At 45.7% G+C, this 21,701-nt stretch overlaps 2 protein-coding genes across 6 annotated transcripts in view; one reads left to right on the top strand and one right to left on the bottom strand.

The window, feature by feature from the left end:
• Eif2d (eukaryotic translation initiation factor 2D) overlaps window positions 1-4,866 on the bottom strand; it is a 23,635-nt gene extending 18,769 nt beyond the window's left edge. For 3 of the 5 annotated variants that reach the window (XM_023701153.1, XM_004641143.2, XM_023701154.1), the window contains exons 1-3: window positions 4,851-4,865; window positions 2,050-2,289; window positions 1,061-1,251 (exon numbers count right to left, since the gene is read on the bottom strand). In XM_023701153.1, the coding sequence (XP_023556921.1) occupies window positions 1,061-1,251; window positions 2,050-2,105 (247 nt within the window). In that variant the 5' untranslated portion in view covers window positions 2,106-2,289; window positions 4,851-4,865. Of the gene's footprint in view, window positions 1-1,060; window positions 1,252-2,049; window positions 2,290-4,850 lie in introns of those variants that run through there. The other 2 variants (XM_023701155.1, XM_004641142.2) reach the window with 2 other exon arrangements.
• Window positions 4,867-7,772: 2,906 nt separating this feature from the next.
• Window positions 7,773-17,668, top strand: Dyrk3 (dual specificity tyrosine phosphorylation regulated kinase 3). Its single transcript, XM_004641144.1, has 3 exons — window positions 7,773-8,009; window positions 10,165-10,276; window positions 15,880-17,668. Exons 1-3 carry the CDS (start codon window positions 7,933-7,935, stop codon window positions 17,452-17,454), a joined length of 1,764 nt encoding a protein of 587 aa, XP_004641201.1. The 5' UTR covers window positions 7,773-7,932; the 3' UTR covers window positions 17,455-17,668.
• Window positions 17,669-21,701: the final 4,033 nt, after the last annotated feature.

Below are 21,701 nucleotides of genomic sequence, written 5' to 3' on the forward strand. Positions count from 1 at the left end.
AAACAAAACTGGCTCCCAGAGAAAGATGGGAAGGAATGCCCAAAGAGGTTTTATTTATGAGGAAAGTGGAGACTCAAGGAACTATATCACTTCAGATTTGAGAGCACCTACTGCTCCACCTGGATTGACACAGAAATAAAATGGCCACAGAGGATTAAAGTAGGAGCAGGAAGCCAACACTGCCTTCATTTATAAGCTCATAGTTAAATATCTTAAAAACGGAGCCACGGGCCGGGGAGATAGCTACGCAGAAAAAGTACCTGCCTGGGAAGCAGAAGGTCCTGAGTTCAATCGCTGGTACCCTCCACCCCCCCCAAAAAAAAATTATCCCCAGTTCCACCAAAAAAAAAAAAACAAAAAAAAACCCAAAAAACGGATCCAGCTTGTAGGGAATATCGTAGGTAACATTTTATTTCTTGTTTCCATGTGATGAGTAGTAAAAGCCTTAGTCCAAAAAGGGTCTGGCACAGCAGTAGGGGAAGAAGAGTGGCCTAAGGAAGCTGTACTGGACTACTGCAGCCAATCTTGAAGAAAAAAAGTCGCATGGCACAAAGTAGGTGTCAGCAGCTTTGGCAAAGGAAAAGACTGGGGCCCTGAAATCTGACAAAGGAAGAAAAGAAAACTCCACAGAAACTAGCAGAGCTGAAGAATAAATCTTGGCGAGACCTCCTAATTGAAGATACCATGAAGACAAGTAGACAGCTTAATTAATCTAGCTGCTCTCCTAACTCAGTACTTCTCCTCAGCGTTTTAAGAAAATCTTACTACAGGTAGTTTGAAGGAATGTATTTTACATACTCTGAAATTCTATCCTTTGCAAGATCTCTGCTCTATAGTTAACCCATTGTAAACTTTTCTTGCTCAGAACTTCCCTTTGTAAACAGCTCTCTTTCTGTGTGTACGCGTGTGAGGAATTTCTGGTTTTGGAAGGTCATCTGTAAGGATAGGTCTGCAAAAAGGTCTTTAGGGGTAGGCGTGGGAGACCTACGGCAGGCAGGTTAGTGAAAAGGAGGCGTATTAGCCAAGGACTACTTGCAGGCTCTCGGTTGTGTTCTCATACCTGTAGGATACAGATTTTTCTCCAGTTCAAACAGGATAGGGTTGCCACCACTGGCATACACAGTCACCGTATCGCCTTTGTGAGAGTACAACTTCACAATGTTGAGCTCCTCCTTTCCAGGTATTAACTCAGAGACCTGATCTGTTCCAAGGGTGGTGAAGGCAGCTGTCACATCAGCTCTAAGCTTTCTCCTGCGGGAAGCACACCAGCACCATGAGAACTCCTGGACGAATTTCAGTAAACGTAGAGAATTTGAAAGGACTCATTTATAAAGGCCATGAACAGCCTGGTTTCTGAGGCTGTTCTCATACACTCTTCCAAAATCCTACTCTTTATCATCGTTTGTCTCCTCTATTTTTTCACACGCTCCTGGGTCTGTCTTTCCATGTCACGGGCAGGAAAACAGAAGTCCAGGGAGCAAAGTCGGCCTGACAGAGGACGCCCAACCCTCCTTTAACTTCATGCTAACACTCAGATCCACTCCTTTATAAAAATGTCTGGCAATTTGTTGGCTCATGATTAAATAGCACCAGGAATGTCACATATCAGACACTGGGTCCCAAATCTCCAACAACATACCGTTTCTGTATTTGCGACACCGCCCGATGAGGCAGTTCCCCTAAGAGTTCGTCCCGGTTTCCTCCCGCCTCCGCCCCAGCCGATTAGAATACAAAGGAACACTAGACTTTCCTCCTCCCAATCAGTTCTCGGCGGCCCGCCGGATCTCCCCGGAGGGCGGGGCCGCCGCACACCTCCAGCGCCACACCCTCCGCATCCCCCTAACAGTCTGCGGTCAGCACAGGCCGGTAGCATTACATTTCCCTTCATTTCATTTCATCGGAGTATCCAGCGGACGGCCGGGCACACGCGGGAATCCCTCCGCCGCCGCCGCGCGCACCCGCCCGGCCCGGGTCGGCCGCGCCGCCCTGCCACACCGCGGCCCTCCAGGTAGCAGACGCCTCGGGGCCCTGCGGCCTCCCCTCCCTCACCTGTCCGACCCCTTGATGGCCGTGTTGGACTTGACCCGAAAGGCCTTGGCGAACATGTCTGCGGAGACAGCCCGGGGCGCGCAGAAGCCGGGCGCTGTCAGGAACGCGAAGGCGTGGAGGCTCCCGGGCCCGCAGCGCTGGGGGCGGCCATGTCCGGCTCCCGGCCGCGAAAGGGGCCCGGCTGGAAACGCAGGCTGCGCGGCTTTGCATCCGCGGCCACTGCGCAGGTCGCGGCTGCCCCTAGTGGCGAGGTGGGAGACTGCAGCAAGAGCCGCGGGCCGGCCTCAGCCCCCCCCTCCCGCCCCGTCCCGCCCCGCCCCACCCACCCCAGCAGGAGCTTGTTCTTTCCCGGGTCGGCTCTGCGCCCCTACGTGTGCTGTGGCCCGACTGCAGCAACAGCGGTTTCGTTCCCACCCTTCCACTCCCTCAGCTTTGCCGGCTCCCATTCCACTCCATTCCCATTCCACAAAATGAGTTGAATTCGCGTTTTATTAAACGTGTAGGCCTTGTGGATGTCCCCCACCCCCGTAATGGGGATTGAACCAGAGCCTTCGCCTTAGGCTACATCCCAGCCCTTTTCATTTTTATGTTTTTGTTTGCTTGTTTGTTTTTGTATTTTAGGGAAGGGTCTACAGGGTGTTTAGGGTCTCACTACTACATCGGACTCATAGTGATCGGCCTCTTTACAGCCTCCCAAGAACTGGGATTTACAAGCACTGACCACCACGCCCAGTCTCAATTGCCATCTCAGCGCGCCCCGGAGGCCGGCCAGCATGGGAAGTCCAGGAATCGAACCCCCATCCTCTGCGTCGCCGGCCCTTATGTTGTATTTTGAGAAAGTCTTGCTAAATCGCTTAGCTGACCGGGTGGAACTCAAATTTGAGGTCCTCCTTTCAAAGCCTCCCAAAGTCCAAGTATGGATTTTCCTCCAGGCTGTGAATACTTTTCTTGGAGATTTTATTAAAGTCTTTTGCATTGTAAGCTAGCCACCTCAGCTAGGATTTCCTCCAAGATTTTTTCCATGATTATTTATTTATTTATTTATTTTTGGCGGAACCGGGGATTGAACTCAGGCCCTTGCGCTTGTCAGGGAAGCGCTATTCCACTGAGCCATCTCCCCGGCCCTATGATTTTTTATTTACACGGGGTGTTCTGACAGAAACAAGGGCTCTACCCTGATCCAAGGTTTGCTGCAGAAGTTGTGCAAACAGGGAGAGAGATTAGGTTTCCCTGAGAAGAACAGCTATATAAATGGAAGGCCAGGATTTAAACACTTGGGTGATGGCCCCGACTAAATTAAAATTTGCATTTTAAAACTTAAGAATAAGACTGGGTGTGGTGGCATGCACCTGTAATCCCAATGCTTGGGAGGCTGAAAACAGGAGGATCACTACGAGTCCAAGCTGCGTAGTGAGACCCTGTAGAACCTGTACTAAAAATACAAAACAAAACAAGAAAAAGAAGAAAAAAGAAAGAAAAGAAGCTTCAGAATAATTGTTCATTCACCAGTGAAAAATACTTGAGTGAGCCGTTTCTTCCCTGTGATGCCCGTCTGCCATGCCACTGTGCCCTGGAGCAGAGTTGACTATGAATTGAAACCTCTACAGACTGTGAGCTATGACAAACCTTTCCTCTCTTAACTTGTGGGTGTTTAGGGGCCGGGGAGATGGCTCAGTGGAATAAGCGCTTCCCTGGCAAGCCCAAGGGCCTGAGTTCAATTCCCAGTTCCGAAAAAAAAAAGCTTGTGGGTGTTTGGTATTTTGTCTCAGCGTGGAGAAAAGTGACTAAGATGTCTATGCAATTTAGTGACTAAGTACAAATACCTACTCATCTGGGAGGAAAGTTTAATTACTCCATATTACATAAAAAGAAATTCCAGAATGATTAAAGATCTAAATATGAAAAAAATATACCATAGAACTAAATATGTTCGGGGGCCAGGGAGATGGCTCAGTGGAATAAGCACTTCCCTAGCAAGCACAAGGGTCTGAGTTCAATCCTCGGTTCTGCCAAAAACAAACAAAAAAAAAGAACAAACAAAAAAAGAACTAAATATGTTCTTACTGTATGATCCATCTATCATCAAATACTTGGAATTTACTCAAATAAATGGAAATGCAAGTCCATTCAAAAACTTGCGCACAGTTCATGATAGCAGGTATACCCAGAACTGATGTTCTTTGGTAGGTGACCAGCTAAACTGTGGTATAGCCAACAATGGAATATTTCTAAGCTGTAAAGAAATGAGCTACCAGGGCCAGCCAAATAGCTCAGTGGATTAAAGCGCCTGCAAGCAGGTGCAGGGGCTGGAAGTTCGATCCCCAGGCCTGCCATGTGCTGAGACAGCAATTGAGACTGAGTGTGGTGGCTTGTGCCTATAATCCCAGCTCTTGGGAGGCTGTAAACAGGTGGATCACTATGAGTCCGATCTAGTAGTGCGACCCTGAACACCCTGTAAACCCTTCCCTAAAATACAAAAAGAAAGAAAGAAGTGAGCTACCAAACTTCAAAAGACATGGAAGATATTCAATGTAATTACTAAGTGAAAAAAGCCAATTAGAAAAGGATTATACCTAAAGTATGTAAGTGATGATTCCAAATTGATGACATTTTGAGAAGGGCAAAACTATGGAGATAATCAAAAGAATAATTAGGGGACAGGGAGGGTAAGCAGCCCTCTGTCTTTCCCTTCTTCTCTATCTTTGAAGCACTTGTGATTGATAGGTTCCATCCTGAGTACTAACTGCTAAATTATCATGGCCCTGAGTCAACATGGCTCAATCCCCAACACAACAGCTTACCTTCCCAGCGACCACTTCCTCCTCCTTCCTCACTCCAGCCCTGGGTACAACTTCCTTTTACCTGTCCTGCCCACAGGGAGCCTCCAATCAGCTCCTATACATCACTGAGCCTGCTCCTCAAGCTCCGCCCCAGCACAAGTCCACGCAGTCTCAGCCTCCCTGTTCCCTCTTCACATCTCCCTGCCCTGGATTGATCATCTCTGAGTCCTCAGAATTAATAAAGGCGCCCCCCCCCTTATTTCTGCTTCTCTTCGGTACTGCTGCTGCCACTGATAAAACCTAACAGTGTTTATACTGAACCTACCCAGATTAGTAAAATCTCTCCATTTTCAGGCTTTAATTTCATTTGCAGTCTTTTTCTCAAGCAAAGGGGCCTGTACTCTGATTCAGGGGATAAGAGTATGGACATCTTTGGGGGACTGTTATTCTGTTTATCAGGTTTCAGAGGCTTTAATCAGAGGAAACTGTTTCACATAATTCGAAGGCCTCTTCTGTCTAATCTGGGCTTCCTGCCTGGCAACATGCAGTTGTAGAGGGTCTCACTAAGTTGCTAAATTGCATAGGCAAGTTTCGAACTTGTGGATCTCCTGCCTCAGACTTACAGAATGCAGAAATTACAGGTGGGATATCTTCTTAATGTGTACATCTGAAACTGTCACGATCACTTTCTCAGTTTTCCATGAATCATTTTTGTGGTACTAGGAATCTCACCCACAGCCTCCCACCTGCTAGACAGGTGCTCCACCAGTTAGCTCTACCCCTGTGCCCTTCCACCGGTGTTTGAAGATCCTGGAACAGTTGGTTTCCAGTTTATTAAAGGTTCTTTAGAACTGGCTTCCAAAGGCTGCCAGGCATTTTCCAGGATGCTTGGCTAATCCACTGGTGAGTAAATCCAGCTTTAGCAGCGTGGAGAACAATAGTAATGCTCAGCTCCTTGGGAATGGGGTTTTAGAAGGGATGCAAGGGCGCCCACGGTCTGGGAGCTGCTCCACAAGGCTCTGGATACTCCTGCTGAGTCCTACTTAGACCGGAACCCAGCCCAGCTGTTGGGAAACAGGTGCTCTGTAAAGAAACGCTGGAAAGCACTTAGGCTACCAAAGTCAGGGACCCGTGGAGCTCCAGCTCCCTCAAGGAGCGCCCCAGACCTTGGCCATGGAAGTAGCAGTAGAAGTTAATAGAGGCCTCTGTATTTCCCACATTAGAGGCCAGAAAGTGGGGGATGGAATGCTTCAGCGTGGCTCTGAAAACTGTCTTAGGACAGACTGGAGCTGCAGTGACTCAGAATGAAGCAGAAAAACTTGTGGGGGCAAGTCCCATTCAACTTTGGCACAGTAAAGAGCCGTCCACAGAAGTACTAAGAGCAAAGATTACATACTAGAATTTTGCAATCTCAGAGCTGGAAGAGACCTTCACAAGAATCTAGTCCAAACTTCTTGTTGCCATGGGACTCTTCAAACAAAAGCTTCAAAGAGCCCCAGTGTAAACACCTATGGAAGCAAGATTGCTCGGGCTGCTGGGGAGGACAAGGGAAAGGAACAAAGAAAAGCCTGACTTATAAAGTAAGAGAAATCTAAAAGATCACCATGAAAGAAAAGCTTTTTATTGATTTTATATCATAAAGAAGCTAAAGCAGTACTGATCACAAAAAATAAAGTTCCCCAAATAGATCGATTCCTAACTTATAAAGTGAATCTCATACGTGCTAAATATCTAGGAATATTTCCACTTGGAGGCAGCGAATATGACCTTTAGCCACACGGAATTGAGCATCGGGTGGAAACTAAGGTTTATGGGACTGTGCTGTGCGATTTTAAAGCAACTAGTCCTCAAATCCCACCAGAGGGCGCCCGCGCTGGGCATTCTGAGTCGGTTTGTGGCGGGTCAGATGGCCTCGCGCGAGGTGAATTTAGGAAATCCAGCTGGGTGCCACGCATTCCGTAATACACTGTTCTGTAATCTAATCTCTTTTTTTTAATTATTTATTTTTATTTATTACATTTATTTATTGTGTGTGTGGCCAGCTCAGCCCACCAGGGGGTGGGGCTGGCTGGCATGTGGTGCTGGGGGATCGAACCGCAGTCCCTGTGCTTTGCCAAGCTTGTTTCAAGTAGGTACTTTAGACCACTGAGCCATCTCTCCAGCCCTGTAATCTAATCTCTTTCCCTTTCACTTTCCTTCCAAAGGTCAAGGTCTGATTTCCTCAGTTTTACTGAGGAATCTATACTTCTCAGAAGGGAAAAAGCGCCTTCACAACATATACTGACAAAAACAAACAAAGCAGAAAGAGCCTTCCAAGGGGCCGGGGACAGCTGGAAGCCTGTGCTTTGAAGCTTCTAGTCCGGATTTAGCCACTCCGCGGCTCTAAGGAAACACGACTTATCAGGCCTCAGGTTCCCCATGTGTACAACTTCTCTTTGTGCCCTACCATCGCTGCATACTGTTACAGGGGAATCAGACAAAGCCCGGCTTCAATTCTGGGTCCCAGAATCAGTAAAAGTTGGACATCGCCTGGTGTGGCTACTGAGGTTATTTAACTAAATAATGCTGGCAAGCGAGGTCGTTCCTCGCTCTCTCGAGCACCCCCTTGCCCCCCCCCACCGGCGGTGAGAAAGTCTATTAATTCAGGCGGGACGTTTTAGAACTCTAGGCTGCCACGTGCAATTTAACTGCAGCCCGGAAGGGCGGGCAACACTTCGGGGGCTTTCACTAAGTCTCCTCCTGAACCCAGCCGCTGCGTCCCCACAAGCTCCTAGGCCGCGTGACAGCTGTGGGGACACGGCCCCGCCCCCGCCCCTGCCCCCGCCCCTCGCCCCGCCCCTCGCGTCAGTGCGTCTTTGCGCAGGGGCGTTTCCCGGGGCGTGCCGCGGTTGCTAGGCGACCGGGCCGCTCCCCCGCCCGCCCTGCGCTCTGTCTGCCTCCTGGCTGCGGCCAGTCGGGAGCGAAAGCGCGCGGAGCTGCAGAGTCTGGCCGAGTCCCCAGGGAGGCGTCGCACCCTCGGGGCGGCTGTCTCAGCGCAGGTGGGCGCCGCCCGCCAGACCCTCCAACCGCCACCTCTGCCTCCGCAGGGGTCCCCGAACTAGCGATGGGGGGCGCGGCTCACGGGCCGGGACGGAAGGATTCGGGGCCGCCCGGGGTCGGGCTCCAGCCCCAGCAGCGGAGGTAACGGCGCCCGGGGTAACTGGCTGGGTACAACCGAGGGATCGTCTGGCTCTGGCCCTCGAGACCGGGGTGCGGGGAAGCCTGGGCTGGAGGCTAGGCGAGCCCCTAGCCGGACACACGGACGGCTCCCTCGGGACCGCCCCTCGTCCCCCCAGCTCCCTAGCCAGCAGGAGCCTGGGTGCTTCCGCGGAGCTGGTGGGAGTGGGACCACCTCGAGAATCTCTGAAACCCTAGATCGGGATGCATGGCCAGGGATTCTGCACACTTGGGACTCTGTGCGGCTCTTCAGCAAACCAGTAGCTTTGAAACCGTCCCTGTTGCTCAGAGCGCAGAACCACGACTGAACTCTTGGGGGCTTCACTGTGAAGGGTGCGGTCCGGCTTCCTCTGCAGGTGAGGGGCAGTGCTGGACAGGGCGGCCAGCGGATCCCTTTTGGAGAGATTCTCCACCTTGCGTTGGAGTCGCAGCATAATGCAGGACCCCCGACCCCCGGTTCCTTTTACATGGAGTATTCCCGTGGTTATTTTTTTATTTATTTATTTATTTATTGTTAATAGGAAATCTTGTAGGAATTTATTTCTGTACCTGTGGCTGTCCGTCCTTATTTGTTTTATCAGGCCATAGCAAAGGGTTGGCCAATTCCGGAATATTTGGTTTTTGCCACTGAAGCATTTTGCTGTTAAAGATAGAAATAATTCTATCAGAATGTGAGCTTGCTTTTAAAAGGGATCCTTAGAAAACATTTTGTGCTTTTTTCATACCTTTTGCATTCCTTTAATACGTTAGACAAACTAGAACTAGTTTTACAAAAACAGTCTTTAAGGCAACAAAAATATTCCAAGATATTTAATTTCTTTTTAAATCATCCTTTGCAACACAGTCATTGTTGCAGTCATGGTATATCATATAAAATGATAGCGGTGAATAGGAAACCCATGTTCTTGGTAGCACATGAGACACTTAATTCAGGGCCATTTTGTGGATTAAAGAAATCCTGTCTTTTGTGTTTCCTTGCGGTGGCGTGCCCACAATGTGAAAGAATAGAAAAATGATCCTTAATTTGTTAGCGTTTTGACTCCCCTGTCTACCAGGAAATGAAATGGGAAGTGAAGTAAGATTCAGTATCATTTCATGATTTAAAGCATCCCTTTTGTGTTCACTATAATAGTCACTATTTTTCTGTAAATTAGGTAGCTATAAATAAGTAAATAGAAGAGAGCCCCGAAAGACCTTGTGTTTCATGCCCATAAGACCTAGACATGTGTAGACTAGAGCTGAACTTCTTATCAACATGTGGACAACCTGCTTGTAGGGGAGGTACAGCACAGCAAGTGGTGCAGCTCAGATTAGAATCCAAGCCTCAGACTTTGAAAACACAACTTCTGTCATGTTTTTCCCTTCAAATATTTGGACTGTGTGTGTGTGTGTGTGTGTGTGTGTGTGTGTGTGTGTGTGTGTGTGGTATTGTTTGTTTTGTAGTTTTAAGACAGGTTTGGCCTAGGGAGATAGCTCAGCAGCATAAATACCTGCGTGGCAAGTGCAAGGTCTTGAGTTTGATCCCTGGTACCAAGAAAAAAAAATCCAGGATTTTGAGGGGCACCCACTTTCAGGCCTCCTTGTGTCCCTCTTAGATAGAAGCTTTCTTTCTCTCAATAAGTTCCTCCTACTCTTAATATAAAAAGAAAGAGAGAGAAAAAAAGAGAAGGTTTCACTGTGAAGTTCAGGCTGGTCTTGAAGTCACCTTGTAGCCCACACTGGCCTCCAACTGGCAGGGATCCTCCTGCTTCAGCCTCTCCAGTGCTGGGATTATAGGGATGTGCCACCTCCCCTGGCCTAACTTGCATTTTAAAGGAATAAGTTAACTAATAGTCCTTGTTTTTTAAACAATATTCAGAAAGTAAGACTTGTTCTATTTTAAAATAAGTGGAAATCCTGCCCTTTCTTAAACAAAAGGAAAAGTGGAGATTCTTCATACCTCTGCCAAATGCCCTAGTTGTTTTTGTTGTTTCTTCAACAACAAAATGCAGGGTAGACATTTACTCCCATTGATTGTTCTTCGTGGTAGGATTGAAGCAGTTGAGGCAGCAGGTTTTGGGATCACAAGTCTATATCCTTCAGTTACTGACAGATTTTTGTCTATAATCCTTGCTCCTAGATTGGGGGATGGTATCTATGATACCTTCATGATGATAGATGAAACCAGATGTCCACCCTGTTCAAATGTGCTGTGCAACCCTTCTGAACCAGCCCTACCCAGAAGACTGAATGTAAGTAAAGGAGGTGATTCTGCATGTTCTCATGTGTTGGACAGGAGCAAGTGCTACTTCAGTGCTCCAGGTTCAGTTATGTGTCACTGGCAACACAGCCTTTGCATCACCTTGGTTTCTCCTGGTTTTGGCAAACAATTTTTGTGGTCCAGGTTTAGCTTTCAGAATGATTTTGACTTGGAGCTCACCTTTTCATTTCAATTTCTGAGAGAAATAAATAGTATCAGAAAATAAAGGATGCTACATTTACCTAGGTAGTTTTTATTTTAATAGAAGGTGACACCATATTACAAAGGCTCTGTTTAGCAAAAACAAGGAACTAAAAATATCTTGAAATTCATACATCTGCAGAATTTTTCTCTGTAAAATAGAAATGGAGTCCTGGCTTATTGGTATGCTAACAAGAACCCTTTTGTAACTCATAAATTGAACTTGAACAATACAGTTTGGTTTCTGATGCATTTAATTTAATCATTTCAGGAACTGCAGACACTTAGCTTTTGACCCTGTCTTACTTAAAGGTAATAATAAAATTAATTCACATTCCCTCAGCATATATAGAATAATAGACAGAGCTGGGTTTGGACAAGTTCCAAGACAGGGAGATGCTGTCCTGTGACTTCAGATTTTGCTGTATATGTCACCTAATGAGCATACTGAATAATTGCATTGGCTAATTTGTAATATTTTTCTCTTTTATGTATCTGTGTTGAAGACCTGAAATTGTTTCTGTATGGAACAAACTGCTTGCCTCTTTCATAGTCTTTCCCAAGTTTTCAATAGTTTCTGCTACTGAAATCAACCTTTTCTTCACTTTCAAGGCTAATAATATGACAAGGCATCAGCTAAAAATATTTGGAAGGCTGGTCACTCTATTTTTAAACTCCTTTATGGAATGCGGTAGGCTTTCTTTCCATTTTCTGCAAGTTTATTTCTTTAGTACAAAGGAAATCTCTGATTCTAGAAACACACACCTCGTGTGTTGACCAGCAGGTTTCTGGGCCCCTTGCCCCCAACCAGTGCCTCTGCAGACCTTCTGCAGCTGCGCTAGCACGCTAACATCTGACTTCAAGTTAGTTTGAACTTTAATTCAGAATGGATCCCTGTTGATCACTTCCCAGTAGGTCACTTAAATTGTTTTTTCAGGCTCAAAATTAATTTCTCATTGCATGTCATTCAGAGTAACACTTTTTGAAAAGCACAAGACTTTCAATTCTAACCCAATGGTGTCTTCACAGTTTTGCTGGGGGAAAAATGCTTTTGACCTATTGGTGGCACTTACAGTTCATTATACTGTGATGCCTTCCTAAGACTATCGCTCCTGTCACAAAACCTTTGAGCCTCGTTGTTGTTTAGGAATGCTCTTACGTTCTTCCCGTAAACTATAACTCATTTGTTCTGAGGCTTTTGGGGGATAAGTTCTGTGTTACAGTGATTTAAGGCTAGGAACTGCATAAAGGGTAGGTTTTTATATCTGGATGAGAAAGATGTTCTTTTTTTTTTTTTTGTGGTACCACGTTTAGAATTCAGGACCTTATGTTTGCCAGGCAGGCACTTATTCCACTGAGCTATCTCCCTGGCCCAAGATGTTCTTTCAAAATTTCTCAACATTTTAGGATTCAACAAATACATTATATTAGTAATACTTGAAGCACTATAAGCCCTGCAAGTTAAATATATGTGAAATATTTTTTTTTCTTTTTTTTTTTTTTTGGTGGAACCGGGGATTGAACTCAGGTCCTTGCGCTTGCCAGGGAACTGCTTATTCCTCTGAACCATCTCCCCGGCCCCTATGTGAAATATTCTTAAGAAATAAAACATAGTCAATCAGGCATCTGTATTTCTGGATATAATTACAGAATCAACAAAATATTTGTTAGAATTGCTTTATGCATTCTTATTATTGTGGTTATTACCCCAGACTAGAAATGTTCATGGATTATAACTCTGTGAACTATATCCCTGTCTCATCTCTTACATTTTAACACTTGTGAACATTATAGATTCTCCAAGAACAATGGAAAGAAGATTTCATTTATAGCATAGGCAATGTGATAATGTAGTTGACTCAGGCCAGTATCTGAGTTATTGACAGGAAAGAAAGATAAGGAAAGAACCTCCCCTTGTGTGGAAAACTTCCTTCCTGGAATTCTCCAGGTTTGGTGAAGGTTTGGACCTCACCTGCAGCAGTGTGCCTGTCCTGGAAGCCACACCGCTTGAGAAACAAGGAAGTACGGCCCTTGGGGAGAATGTTAACTAACAGGAAGCAGCAAAACCCAGTGCATGGCAGGCAGGTGAGAAGCAGCAGAGGGCACAGAGAAGCTACAGAAGAATAGTGGCAGCACACACAGGACAGCCCCTTTTAGGTATTCCAAATGCTTACAGTGAAATTTAGACACTGCTGTGTAGGGCCCAAGAACAAGGCCAAACTTAAAGAGTCAAGGAGAAAGGTGTAGGCTGGTTTTTTTTGTTGTTGTTGTTTGTTTTGTTTTGTTTTTTTTTGAGACATGGTTTCACCTTGTTCAGCCTGGGCCTGCACCCACTTTGCATCCCAGGCTGACCTCAAACTCACAGCAGTCCTCCTGCTGGGATTACAGGCGTGTGTCACCATGCCTGGTCATAGGCTTCCTTTTAAAAAAAGTGATGGGTCAGGAAATCCCAATTAATCCCATTTTCATTAATCCCAATTAATCTCTGTAATAGTCCTTTGGAAATTAAATTTTTGCTCTTATTACCATACTGTGCCTAAGGCCCTGTCTTCACCACTAACAGAAATGAAGACTTCCAGAAGCGCGTGGCGCAGCCTCACCTGCACGCACAGGGATGGCCCCTAGACCACTAATGCTTTTCCTACCTGCTTGTCCCTGATGACTGCAGGTCCTAGAGGGGCATTTCTTCGGGTTGAAATGGTGACCTTTTGTTAAGGTTCCAATATCTCTGGGGAGGTAACACATCCAATTGTAGAACTAGCTGAAAGCAGGTGTGGTGTAGGGTAGCAGGTGGACAAGGCACTTCTGTACAGATGCCTGTTATGGGGCCCTGGTTGGCAGAGGTGTATTTAGTGGTAGATACTTGGTAGAAGAAGATTGGAGGTATGAGGAAGCCATTAGACAGAAGAAACCAAAACTGGCAAGGAAGGGTGTGTAGGAGTTTAAACCTTAACACACTGAGAATTTTGTCTAATGGTAATCAGTGTTTTTAACATGTTTCATAGTTTGTGATTGTCTTTCACATATTTTCTTTCCCTTTTATGTATTTGGTACAGGGTCTCACTATGCAGCTTGGACTTGTAGTGATCCTCCTGTTTTTAGCCTCCCTAGCACTGGTATTACGGGCCTGTGCCACCGTGCCCAGTCTTGGTCGCCAGCACGGCACATAGTACCAGGGATGGATCCCTGGTCCCTGTGTTTGCCTAAGCAAGTGCCTAGTCGGCTGAGCTTCACATATATTTTTTATTATAATTTGATTTATACAGTATCCTGCAAGTAGGAATTATCTACATTTTAGCCAGGCATAGTGGTACATGCCTATAATCCCAGCACTTGGAAGGCTGAGACAGGAGGATTGCTGCGAGTTCAAGGGCCAGCCTGGGCTACATAATGAGTTCAGGGTCAGCTTAAACTACATAGAGAGACCCTGTCTTTTCTTTTCTTTTCTTTTTTTTTTCTTTTGGCAGAACCCGGGATTGAATTTAGGCCCTTGCACTTGCCAGGCAAGCACTTATTCTACTGAGCTATCTCCCCGCCCCCTGAGAGACTCTGTCTTAAAAAAAAAAAAAAAAAAAAAAAAAAAAGATTAATTTGTCCAGGGACCTACAGCTTTCTTTTTTAATTTAAGAAATTTAACTTTTTATTTAACACCAAGGCTTATATCAAGTGCTTATTTTTAAAAATAGTGAATGGCACCTGCTTTGAATTCATTGATGACACCATCAGAGGGTAGAGCTCTATGGACGAAGTAGAATTTTAGGCTGACATGAAACTAGTATCTCACAAAATAGAAACTGCAACAGACATCACAATCAACACTCCACTTCCTACCTTCAGAGCTACAGCTTTTAAGGAGTACAGTTGGACCCCAACGTGGGCCTTCTGACTTCACATTTGTCCGTATTTCAGATGTGTCTCAAAAACTTCAGCATTAAATACTCACATGCATTAAAGTTAGGTAGTAAATCTATTTAAGGAAAATGGGCCCAGCTATATGCAGATGTTGGTTTTTATTATGAAACTAATAAAATCTAACTAAAGTCAAATAATTCTTTCAATTCTTTCCCTGTGTGAGCCACATTTATTCTCTAATAGGTAGATGCTAGCTCCTTTGCTATGCTGTGAGCAGTGAGTGTCCTAGTGAATAGCAGATAGGTGGTTGGACATAACTTACTTCTGGTTTTCCACCCCTAAAAATAAGCATAGCTATTTGACTGAATTACTGATAAGAAAAAACATTGCATTCAGTTTGCATTTCAGTGAGGTACAGTACTATTTTCTTTCTTTCTTTTTTTTTTTTTTTTTCAGTACTATTTTCTTGAGCAGGGATTGGTCTCTACTTTAGTCTGTGGCCCATGTCTGGTCTCCTTGAAGCTAAGAGCCAAGCCTTGGCTCCAATTTTCTAAGATGCTCCCCAGGGCCTTGAATCCATTCTACTATTATCAGATACACAAAGACCTGGCCCTGATGATCTCAAGAGTCTCCTCTGGCTTAGAACTTGTGTGACCCAGGGTACTGAGTGAGAAGGCCAGGCAGGCACGTGGATTCCAGGGCATGTCCGCATTCAGCCCTCCCAGAGAGTTGTGCAGGTCATTTGATAACTGGGTGCTGAGTTGTATCAGTGCAGCGGGCCTTGGGCTGAGAGTTGGAAGAACCAGGTTCACTTCCTGCCTGTCAAATGTCATTGTTCACAGAACACGTTCACATGTACCATATTGATCCTACTGCATGCCCTTAAGATTTGGAAAGGTGCTTGAAACAATGTAAGGTAGCACACATTTAATACAATGGCAAATGATGTGACGCAGACTTTTAAAAATGAGGTCAATTAGTATAGGCTTGGAGTAGATGGGGGGGGGCTTAAATCAGATCTTGAAAGAGTATAGGATAGAAGCAGGTGGGTGGGATGAAAGGAATCTCAGTACAAAGATAGACCTATAAGAAGGAACCTAGCACCCTGGGGTGCTGAGGCAGGAGGATTGCAAGTTCAAGCCCAGCTTCAGCACCTTGTCAACTAAGCGAGACTCTGCCTTATGGCTTTTTAAAAAGTATGTGTGTGCGTGGGCAGCTGGATATAGAGCTCAGTGCAAAAGCCCTGGGTTCAGTCCTCAGTACCTGGGTACCTAGCATGTTGAGGGGTATTAAGATGACCATTTTGTCTTCCACAAAGCAAGGCATACAGAGGGATTGAGCTGGTAGTCTTAATACTCAGGCAATCTGAGGATTAGTACAAGTCTGTAGAGACTCTTGCTTTTCTTATCTCCTGTCTGAGCTTTTTAACCTCAAAGTAAACATGACTAGACATGTTTTGATGTTCAGCCAGAAGAAAGATCCTTTCATCTTTCTAATGTTCCCAGTGGTTTCAACGTGGTCTTTCGGTTTTCTCTTGCGTAGATCACCACTGAGCAGTTAACGAGAGATCACACCCAGCATTTTCTGAGTGGAGGGGACATGAAGGTGGAACAACTGTTCCAGGAATTCGGCAACAGAAGGTCTAATACTCTTCAATCAGACAGCACCAAGGACTCTGAAGAATGCTCTCCCACTGGGTCCCAGAGGAGGAGTTCAGATAGCCTGAACACAGGGAAAGGCAGCAGCTCCTCCAGAACCCCCAAAGTGATGCCTCTGACCCCAGAACAAGCGCTGAAGCAGTATAAGCACCTCCTCACTGCCTATGAGAAGATGGAGATCATCAACTACCCGGAAATCTACTTTGTGGGTCCAAATGCAAAAAAAAGACAGGGTGTGATTGGTGGTCCCAATAATGGGGGGTACGATGACGCAGATGGGGCCTATATTCATGTACCTCGAGACCATCTAGCTTATCGGTACGAGGTGCTGAAAATCATTGGCAAGGGGAGCTTTGGGCAGGTGGCCCGGGTCTATGATCACAAGCTCCGCCAGTACGTGGCCCTGAAAATGGTGCGCAATGAAAAGCGCTTCCATCGCCAAGCAGCTGAGGAGATCCGGATCTTGGAACACCTTAAGAAACAAGATAAAACTGGCAGCATGAATGTGATCCACATATTGGAGAGTTTCACATTCCGGAACCACGTCTGCATGGCCTTTGAGTTACTGAGCATAGACCTTTATGAGCTAATTAAGAAAAACAAATTTCAGGGCTTTAGCATCCAGTTGGTACGCAAGTTTGCTCAGTCAATCCTGCAGTCCTTGGATGCCCTCCACAAAAATAAGATCATTCATTGTGACCTGAAGCCAGAAAACATTCTCCTGAAGCACCACGGACGCAGTGCGACCAAAGTCATTGACTTTGGATCCAGCTGTTTCGAGTATCAGAAGCTTTACACGTACATCCAGTCTCGCTTCTACAGAGCTCCTGAGATCATCTTAGGCTGCCGCTACAGCACGCCTATTGACATATGGAGTTTCGGCTGCATCCTCGCAGAACTTCTAACAGGACAGCCTTTGTTCCCTGGGGATGATGAAGGAGACCAGTTGGCCTGCATGATGGAGCTGCTGGGGATGCCACCACCAAAGCTTCTGGAGCAATCCAAACGTGCCAAGTACTTTATTAACTCCAAGGGCCTACCTCGATACTGCTCCGTGACCACTCAGGCAGATGGGAAGATTGTGCTGGTGGGGGGCCGCTCCCGTAGGGGTAAGAAGCGGGGTCCCCCAGGCAGCAAAGACTGGGCAACAGCCCTGAAAGGCTGCGATGACTATTTGTTCATAGAGTTCCTGAAACGATGTCTGCAGTGGGATCCTGCTGCACGGCTGACCCCAGCTCAGGCATTGAGACACCCTTGGATTAGCAAGTCTCTGCCTCGGCCCCTCAACCTCGACAAGGGGTCAGGGAAACGGGTAGTGAACCCCACACATGCTTTGCAGGGACTGGGTTCCAAGCTGCCTCCAGTTGTGGGAATAGCCAATAAGCTTAAAGCTAACTTAATGTCAGAAGCCAATGCCAGTATACCTCTGTGCAGTGTGTTGCCAAAACTGATTAACTAATGGACAGCTCGGAGATTCCTATGTATGTATTTGCATACCTGCAAATGGATAAATATGCAAGCCATTGGTAGATATGTTTTGTTAGACTAGACTTTTTTTTAACCAGACAAACATTTTTATATGATTATAAGAGAATTCTTCAAGGGCTAATTACCTAACCAGCTTGTATTGGCCATCTGGAATATACATTAAATGACTTTTATAGGTCAATGCATCTTTGTTGTTATTGTTAGATGGACTTTGACCTGTTCATTCTATTGGTATAAATCTTTCAAGATACAAGGTACCAAAAGTATGTCTTCCGCCTCTCACTGCTTCTCTCTCCCCATAGCTGTTCTGGAAGGGTCAGGCTGGATGTGGCGGTTGTTGTGGACGCCAGTCAGAGAGTTCATATCCCAACAAGATGTTCTTTGGGCTCATTCGAGATGAAAAGGCTTCCAGGGCAATGTAGAGTCAGGAGCATCTCTAGAGCTTGGACAGTCACTGCTTTTCAGTTGTTCCCTTCGATTCTCTGGTGCAAGGTGTTTTCCTTTTATTGTTACTGTTTTGCTTTTGATTTGTTTCCTGAGCAAATAAAGCATTTTATGGACATCTTACCACTTCACCACATGCAAAGCCGGTGTTATGAAGGCCCAGTGCTATCGGGAGGGCGTGGCCGTCATGTTGGGTTCCAAGTCACTGGGAGCTGCCCTTGATGGAGACTATGCCACACTGGTCTCTTTCCTGGCCATCGGTGGATAGTGTTGCTCTACCGTGTGTCCCACCTGATATACTACCACTGGCTCAAGGGGGTAGGGGGCAGTCATTCATAGACAGTCATTCATAGACAGTCATTCATAGACAAATTAACCCTTTCTCTCTAAGGTGATCTGTCTCAGATATTTCTTACAGTAACGAAAGGGTGGTTAATGCAGGCATGTAAAGTACAGCTCCCAGCTGCATGGCGATCTAGGGGCCAGCCTGCTCACCGCATTTTTATGGCTTGTCCTCCTCACTAAAGTGATCGTGGTCAGGTGAACTCACAATGCCAGCACGTCCCTCCTGTTTTTCCAGCCACCTCAGCATGCTACATTTCCATTCTCACTTTAAGCTTAATGGTACCTCCTCAGATTCTGAGTGAACTTTAGTTATAAGGAAAAAAAAAAAAAAAAAAAAAAAAAAAAAAAAAAAAAAAAAAAACCAACTATTTGAAAACCCTCATGCTAGGAATAATTCATTTTCTCCTTTATTTTTCCTAATTGCATTCACTTCAACAACCTTTTTCTCTGCTAAAGTTGAAAGTTAAGCCAGGTGTTGTGGTGCACCCTTGTTCTTCCAGTACTCGGGAAGCTGAGGCAGAAGGGTCCTGTGAGTTCAAGGCCACAGGCCTCCATAGGGAGGTCCTGTCTCAAAAAATAAATTAATTTTTTAAAAAAGAAAGTTGAACACTGAGGACCAATATGGCCAAAAGGCTTCCTGGAAGTGTGGATGTAATGAACTGCTGTCCTTTTTTCCACTTTTTTGTTGTTTTCCTGCCCCTTCCTCTGCTTTCATGCCCCGCGTCCCTCATGTGTGCTCTTTATAACAATGTTTACTTTCTACAACATACTTCTCAGACTAACCCAGTTCAGTTCTCATGTTTCTGGAATTAAGTTTGCCAACTCCTAAGATTAGAAAGCCCCATCTACCTGGAATGGGTATCAAGGCCAGAGATGTTCTAACCGCCGAGATACATCACCAGGCTGTTTTGTTTTATTTATTTTTTTAAAAAGTCATTACAGTTTTATTTATTTTATTTTTTATCTCTTGGCAGAACTGGGGATTGAACTCAGGCCCTTGCGCTTGCCGGGGAAGCGCTTATTCTGCTGAGCTATCTTCCCAGCCCCCCAGGCTGTTTTATTTTTATTGTGAGACAGTGTCTTGCTAAATTGCCCACACAGGACTCAAACTTGTGATCTTCCCACTCTGGCTCCTGTAGAACTAGGATTACAGTGTGTGTGCCACCACACCTGGGTAGAAGCCAGCTTCTTTTGTTGGGTAACAGCAACAAGACGCGAGAAGGCAAAAGCCATGGACATATTTAGAGAACTTTGGTCTTATCCAGAAGTACTCCTGATTGCCACTTCGAGGTGTGGAAAGTGGCAATGAGGGCCCCGGCTGGGAAGCTCAAACGGAAGCCTCAGCTCTCCAGAATGAGGAAGTTGTGGTACTTTTGGTGCCTGAAAAAACAAGTTTTAAAACTAATTCTTGACTCCTGGTCTATAGAAGGCAGTAGAGTAGACCACACCTATGCCTCTTAATTCCTGTCAGATTCTCTACATAGCTAGAGAAGTTTAGTCACCTCCTGCATTATCGGGGTAGAGCATATGCAGAGGTTGTTTTGCTTGTTATCAGTGTAGCTGACCTGCTCTTGCAAGCAGCAAAAGGTTTGCTGCCTCAAATGATGCACACTGGATTTCGGTATTTGTGTTTTCGGCAATTCTGGGCAGCCAGCTGATGTCTGAGCTCGAGAGAAGGAGCCTATGGCTATGGCTGTGTAGCGAAGGCACCAGAAGGGCCCTGAGCCTGGGCTAGGTGAGAGGACCCAGACACCGCAGGACACTGGGCAAACTAGAGAGCCCCAGGAAGGTGAATGGACGCGTTGCTGCCTAAATTTGGCTATCACTGGGGTGACAGAGCAGAGTCATTCAAGCTGGTGTGCCAGCCCGCTGCAGGCTGACTCACAGGGCAAGTAGGCTGCTGTGCAGGTAGATTTGAGGGGGTAATGGGTGAAGCTTAGGGGGAAATCGTGGCTTTTAATGGCTGTCATCTGGGCCCCTTGGTTAACTATGGTTAAATTTTCCCTTGGAAAGCCAAAGCCAAAGCAGTGGGTGGCTGGACTGGTTCAGGCTTACATTTGCCGTGGCTTACAGTTTCTAGATTATTCTTTGGCCATTTTTGTCCTGACCATGTTAGTTAAGCAGGTCAAGTTGGTTGACTTACCAGTTTCTAAACTGACCAAATCAATTGAATTTCTAAATTGTTATTGATACAGGGAGAGTTGGGTCAGAATTTTTGTTTTATTCCATTCCTAAGATAATGTTTTTTCTTCCAACATGGATAATTGGCTAATCCACCTTCTACCTACACTTCTTTCAGGGCTCCATTCTGCCTCTTATCCCAGTGGTTACTCTAGTCATTCACCACGTGCTCGTGAGTTCTCTGCATATTATAGTGCAGCTTCAATTGGACAGGCTGTGTCTTTTTTTACATTTATTTATTTGGTACAGTATCTTTCTATGCAGCTCAGACTTGTAGTGATCCTCCTGTCTCAGCCTTCCCAGTGCTGGAATTACAGGTGTATGCGCCACGCCCTGCACAGCGTGCCTGGGTTCTGGGGGCATCACAGCATGCGGTTCTGGAGATCAAGCCCTGGTCCTTGTGCTTGCCAGGCAGCCAGGCATTTAGACTGCTGAGCTATCTCCCCAGCCCCATGGGCCATGTCTTTATGATGCCCTGAAATAATGCCTGTAATGGTTCAGCAGATTATGCTAGTTCATTTCCTCACTCACCAGCAGTACGACTGCTGCCGCTTCTTTCAAGTTGACCTGCATTGTGTCTGACCTCTACTATTTAACAAAAGTTGATTAGTAAAGGGTTACTTGAGGCCACTGTCTTCTAGTCCAGTGTTAGACACAGTTACCTGGATAATAATGAAAAAGAAAAATACAGCCATATCCTGTCATGGAAAAGCTGTGCTTCTGCCCCACAGGGGCTTGAAAGAGCAAAGTGTAGCTTGGATCTCCTTACCCAGGGGAAATGGACTCAGCCTGCACTAGCTTACCTCATCCTTAGGTACTAAATGGTGTTGGGGGCAGACAAGTTAACTGGCTACTGTTGTTACATTTTAGTTCTCATGATATTTAAGCTGCTAAGAATGAGAATTACTGTGTGATCAAACCCCAAAAAATTAAATACAAATTTCAACTGTGAACAGTTCCAAACAGTAGCAGCTGCTCTCACTAAAATACTTTCTGCTTTTGCTTAATTCTCAACTAGGCATAATTAAAGCTAAATGCTGGGGCTAGGGAGATGGCTCAGTAGAATAAGTGCTTTCCTAACAAGTGCAACGGCCTGAGTTCAATCCCTGGTTCTGCAAAAAAAAAAAAAAGCTAAATGCTGAATTTTAGGTAGCAGCTGATAAGTGGTCCTGAGTTTTCCAGCTAGAACATTTCTACTACTTTAATGAATGATGGAAAACTCTCAATTATTTTATTTATTTTGTCTTT

The sequence above is a fragment of the Octodon degus genome, unplaced genomic scaffold (genome assembly GCF_000260255.1).
Source record: "Octodon degus isolate 3935 unplaced genomic scaffold, OctDeg1.0 scaffold00131, whole genome shotgun sequence".
Classification (NCBI taxonomy): domain Eukaryota; kingdom Metazoa; phylum Chordata; class Mammalia; order Rodentia; family Octodontidae; genus Octodon; species Octodon degus.